Consider the following 6,000-nt stretch of genomic DNA (forward strand, 5'->3'; position numbering starts at 1 on the left):
ACAGAGACTGTGTTGATGGAAAAACTGAAAGAAGAATTCCCCCAACAAGTGAACTAAATTTGATGTAGCAATTTAGAAATTCTGATTACTAAACCATACAAAATTTGAGAACCAAAAGAAAAAAAATATTTCAAGTTTTTATTATATTTTTTAGTACTTCGCACATTATATATTCTTATTCATGAGTTTCAAGGAATTCTTCAACTTCATTTACTCTGGAAGGAAGCAAGGGTAAAAATATAGAAAGATATATAGATGATTATTCTCATAAACTACCAAAAAATACAAACAATTTGTGACTATAATATGAACATTAGAAATCATCATAATATGTTAAGATTGATTTTAAATATAAATGCTGTACTGAATAAGCCCTGTAAGATTTTACTATTTTAATTTCAAAACCTATACAAAATACAGCAATACATAACATGTACATGTACACTTTTGTACAGTAGACTTACGCAAAGATCGAAGATTCCTTTCCAAATCAGCTGAAAATGCTGATGGTGTTGCACTAACAAGGGTCATTGCAACACCATGATACCGAAGTTGACCAGACAAATTTACGATGTCCGAGTATGGCAGCTGAGCACGATAGACCGTTGTAGTGTACCACCACACAGGTAATCCAACCAAGACCAGTACAGCTGCAAAGCCTGCTGCTGCCCACGCACCCTCCCGACTCCCCATTGTAGTCTCTTCACCTTGCTTGGTCATCTTGAAGCACAACTATTCACTTATACAACTTCTAAGTTTAAACAGTGGCCCATCTGTAACATTTCAATAAATATATAATTAAATAACTGTTCTATAATGTTCATGGAAATTATTTTAAAATACTATATACATTGTGTATACAGTAATATAATACAATTTACTGTAAACCGTAGGTATAGGTAGAGAGAGCATCTTGCTTCTTGCATGTTGCCATTCAATCCTCGACCAAGTGGTTGGATACCATTCCTTTCCTTTGCACTATTCTAAAACACTTATCATATCCCTTTCAAGTGCTATATGGCATAGTTGTAATGGCTTAGTGCTTTCTCCTGATAATTACCTTATGCTACCTATACTGTATACATATATATACAGTACAGTATATAGATTAATATTATTATATATAGTCTACTACTGTCAGATTTAATGAGGTCCCCCCCCCCCCCCCCAAGCCAACAACTGATCTTTCCCCAGGATGCAATCCACAACAGTTGCCTAGCTCCTGGGCACCTACTTACTGCTAGTCAAATTGACACACCAGGTGTAAGGAAACATGACCAAATGCCTCGCCCTACCTGTGACTTAAACTCTGGTACAACTGGTTAAGAACCTGACCACAACAAAAAACTAGATTTTCTTCAAGATTTTCTTTTCTTTTAGAGCATAAAACATAGTCGTCGGTAAATTGCCTCAGGAGCAAGCAGAAGAATAGGCCTACAACCTGCTATCTTATAACTTTGCAACACTGCGGATAAATATGGGATCATAAATTCTTCAGTATTAAATATAACTTCAGTACTTGCCGAAAGTTCTTATTTTCGTTAAATAGGAAAATAAAGTACCAAGGCTATAAAAATGTGATAACATTTCCTAACAACCGGCTACCAGACGAGACCCAAGATATATATTCACCATCAGTACAGTCCCTGAGCTAAAGAGCACCAGCAAGGTGATGGTGCTGCTGTTTCACAGATATATTACCTAGACAAATAACTTTAATGTCTTTTCCGATTCTATAGGGTCCATTTATGTAGTATAAATGCTAGCTCCCTCTAGAAGTTAATGATAAGAAATGTTATGTTTCCAAATTACTCCTATATAAATGTTGCTCTTTTACAAATTTCCATCCCTAAATTAATAATATTACTTATGGCCACACAGTTAAGAGCAATAGTTACAGACTTAGGACTATAAACACCAGAAACAAAGCAGAGACCAGCAGACCAGACCAGACCAGAGAACGAGCAGTGAAGATAACATTTACCGACAATGGCCGACTGTACTACAACATACAACAACTAGGTCCTAACACTTCTAATACATGTTCGGTCGTTATCTTCTTCTAAAGGTTCCCCTCCCTTTGTTACACATGCAGGTAGCACCTGTGCAGCCGAGATCTAGCTCCTGGGCTCTCCCAGACCGGGCTCTTGTTTACCAGTCCGCGGGTTACTGACTTCTTTTCTCTGTAAAGTGTAAACACAACACATACCATTTCCTCTGATATTTACCTACAGTCTTAATTTAAAAAAATGATTGACTTAAATATGCTTGTAATTTAACTGTTAATACCGATCATCAATATTTCATATGCTAGAGGTAGGTTGTGGAAGTAGTGATGGTATAATATATTTTAGGTCAATGGTCGCTGTTTGGACACCGGTATCCATAAACATTTTTATTTAAATTTAAATCAAGAGATAAGAGTCAATTTAAATCAAAAGTATGATCATATACACTCTGGCTGCCTGTCCTCCGACACAATTAATTATTATACCCCCATACCCATTCTGAAATTGGTAATGCATCCTCTACCCATCCTGGGAGTGATGGGACCCCATACTCATTCTGTACTCACCTAGTTGTGCTTGTGGGGGATGAGCTTTTCTTTGGTCCAGAACATTAAAAAATGCCACCACTTACGGGCTATTCATGCCCGTGCCACCTTTTGAGTGGCTTAATCTTCATCAATCAAGCTGTCACATTCACTCTAAACATCAACCACCCACAGGCTGATTATGCTCGTGTCACCTCATGGGTTGTTTAATCATCATCATTCCCAGTCTAGTTCCAATTCCCAACCTATCACCACGCCGTCCTATCATTTCCAACGTCCAACAGCTGTACCTAAGCTATATTAAAATAACATAAAAAAACACCATACACTTTGAATATTATAACCCAAAAATGATATGTTAGTGTCAAGCTATAGGTCCAAAGCCTTCCAGCTGTCAACTGCTTAAAATACACTAGGAAAAAGAATGAGAGTACAATTGTTAAACAACACGGGTCCTAAGTAAAGGCATGTTGTGAATCCTTTATTAACATATGTGCAGACGACGAGTCGCAATAACAGTGACCAAACCATACATCAAAACATGAAGACCACGTTTCGGTCCATCCTGGACCATTATCATGTCGTGTGTGTGTGTGTATCAGGAAGTTCATCGGAGGACGTCCATCCTCTCTCTCTCTCTTATATCTGACTGTGATTATGCCAACTCTCTTTCAATGTCCCCCCCCCCCCATAGACCAGCGCTTGCCCCCTCTTTCTTCTCTCTCTCTCTCTCTCTCTCTCTCTCTCTCTCTCTCTCTCTCTCTCTCTCTCTCTCTCTCTCTCTCTCTCTCTCTCTCTGTCTCTCTCTGTCTCTCTCTGTCTCTCTCTGTCTCTCTCTGTCTCTCTCTGTCTCTCTCTCTCTCTCTCTGTCTCTCTCTGTCTCTGTCTCTGTCTCTGTCTCTGTCTCTCTCTCTCTCTCTCTCTCTCTCTCTCTCTCTCTCTCTCTCTCTCTCTCTCTCTCTCTCTGTCTCTCTCTCTCTCTCTCTCTCTCTCTCTCTCTCTCTCTCTCTCTCTCTCTCTCTCTCTCTCTCTCTCTCTTTCTCAATAAATTTTGTCAATAAAGCTCTTAATAATAATAATAATTACTTTTTATTTTAGCACTGATTAGGGCATATATTCTCATAAACGACTGTTTAAAATAAATTAGAAGATTTATATATTTTCTCCTTATCACTGTTCATTATAAAATTTAAAATTCCAAGAGGAAATTTTATTTCTGAGATAATATATTTATCACAAATTTAAGGAAATGAAACCTGTAACTAGTGGGTCATGTACTTTATATACACAGAACATTTGAGTTCAATTCTTAAACCCACTATGCGACTCAATAACCATGTGACTGTAACCATGTGACTGTAACTATGTGACAATAACCATGTGACTATGTGACAATAACCATGTGACTGTAACCATGCTAACTGAGCTAAACTGTGATAGAGTGTTGATGTATATGTTAAGAAAGTGTGTACGGGAACAGTAGGCTACACACAAGGTATCACATGGGAGAGGAAATCCTCCTGGATTCGGACGGACAAAAAGCCTCGCTGGTTGATAATTTCTCTGACATGTCACTAGAAGCCCACATCAACACCATATCTTCAGGTGCATACGGAAGGTTTGCTAATAAAACAAATGCCTTTAGGAATTTGAACATGGTCGAGTTGTTCGGGATCTTGTATAACGTTTATGTTAGACCAATTCTGGAATATGAGACATTATTGTGGAGTTCCTATCTCGATAAACACAAAATGAAGGTAGAGAAAGTAGAGAGGAATGAGCAACCAGATTAGTCTCAGAGCTGAGAGGTATGAAATAGAAGGAAAGACTAAGGGAGTTATTCATCACGTCACTGGAGGACAGAAGAGACAGAGCAGACATGATTACCACATACATAATACTCAGGAGGAATATAAAAGGCAGATAGGGAGAGTCTGTTTAGCAAGGATTGTATACGGATAAAGGAACATAGATAGAACTAAGTTCCCTAAATGAGCCAGACATTATAAATAATTTTTGTCAGTGTCAGGACAGTGAACAAATGGGATGGGTATGGGATCTGCTACCACTCACTAGATGAGTATGGGGTGCATACTAAATGAGAAAAACTAGCTTGTTTGTATGGATATTATTTCACGCAGCTTTGTTCAACATAACACAGATGGGGTATCCGGCAGTACCCGGGTCTATCTCCGTACCCTCTGTCTTCTCTTCTCTCCCAATTCCACTCCCTTTCATTTCTTCCTTTCCCCTCTCCATCTTTCTCCCCCACCATCCCCTTTCTCCTACCTTCTCCACCCTTTCTCTCTCCCTCTTTACCTTTTGCCCCCTCTCCACCTTTCCTTTCCTCTCCCCAAAATCCTCCTCTCCTCTCGCTTTCTCTCTCTGTGAAAGTGTTATATCTCAAAGCATTGAAAAAGTTGCTAAAAACTCGACGGAAAATAAATCTTGATTTCAAATGGTGAAAATCGCCGGGGGTGTCATTGGGGCTCACCCTGACTAGCCTAAGACATTCACATACAAAACATGTGTCATCCCAGTCTTTGGAACTCCTTGACGAATTAAAAAATTGTCCAACCTATGCCCAATTCAAAAGTAAAAACCAAAAAGTACCTAATTCCATCCCCATAGTTTCCTATCTTGTGCTTCAAACTCACACTATATACTTATACTACCCACTTCCCCAATATTTGTATATATCTTTACCAGAGTAATCATCTTTATCAATTTATATTGTAGTTATTTGTTGATATAAAACCTTGTTACACTCTACCTTTACATCTTACCTGAATATATTAGATTAAAGACCTGCTCGAAACGCTATGTGTGTTAGTGGCTTTGCAAGAATGTGCAAATACCAATATTAAGTAATCTCACAAACCTATTCTTGTGAGTAAATTATTATTTTTATGAATCGAGTATATTAGAAGATAGTTTGCCAGAGCTGGCAATATTGCAGACTGGACTCACAGCCTATTATGACCATTTCTCCTAGCTGAGAGTTGCGTATATTGGATGAACTTATTATTAACAACATGCTTTGTGCCTTGTATAAGCACAGGCGTGTACAGTTCTGTGCATCTAAGCCTATTTGTTGATAAAATTGCTGTCTATACTATACATATTTGGGGTTTGTTAACCAAACCACACACTAGAATCGACACAATAGAATCCTGCCCAAAACGTCGTCGTCTCTTCATCTTCTAGTGGCTTGTTTGGTCAACATATCTTCAGTCACGTTATTGTGACGCATCGTCTGCATATTTCGGATTGTTTAGCTTAACTAACCGCAGGGAAAAATAAGCGAAAACCATGCATTGGTTTCCCATTTTCAAGTACACGAAGCCCGTTAAGCTAATCGAGGTCCCGCTAGGATATTTGTGCGCATATATTAACATATTAGTAGTACACCGATATTCCGCTTCACTCATTTATGTGATAATTAA

General features: G+C 38.4%; 1 protein-coding gene across 5 annotated transcripts in view; it reads right to left on the reverse strand.

Moving 5' to 3' along the window:
• The window catches only part of PIG-S (phosphatidylinositol glycan anchor biosynthesis class S), a 12,711-nt gene extending 10,517 nt beyond the window's left edge, over nucleotides 1–2,194 (reverse strand). The window contains exons 1-2 of one of the 5 annotated variants that reach the window (XM_045760284.2): nucleotides 2,103–2,194; nucleotides 465–773 (exon numbers count right to left, since the gene is read on the reverse strand). In XM_045760284.2, coding sequence (XP_045616240.2) covers nucleotides 465–720 — 256 coding nt within the window. In that variant the 5' untranslated portion in view covers nucleotides 721–773; nucleotides 2,103–2,194. Of the gene's footprint in view, nucleotides 1–464; nucleotides 774–881; nucleotides 1,016–1,936 lie in introns of those variants that run through there. The other 4 variants (XM_069309953.1, XM_045760285.2, XM_045760287.2 and 1 more) reach the window with 4 other exon arrangements.
• Between the last annotated feature and the right edge of the window lie 3,806 nt (nucleotides 2,195–6,000).

This window comes from Procambarus clarkii, chromosome 66 (genome assembly GCF_040958095.1).
Source record: "Procambarus clarkii isolate CNS0578487 chromosome 66, FALCON_Pclarkii_2.0, whole genome shotgun sequence".
NCBI classification, from domain to species: Eukaryota; Metazoa; Arthropoda; class Malacostraca; order Decapoda; family Cambaridae; genus Procambarus; species Procambarus clarkii.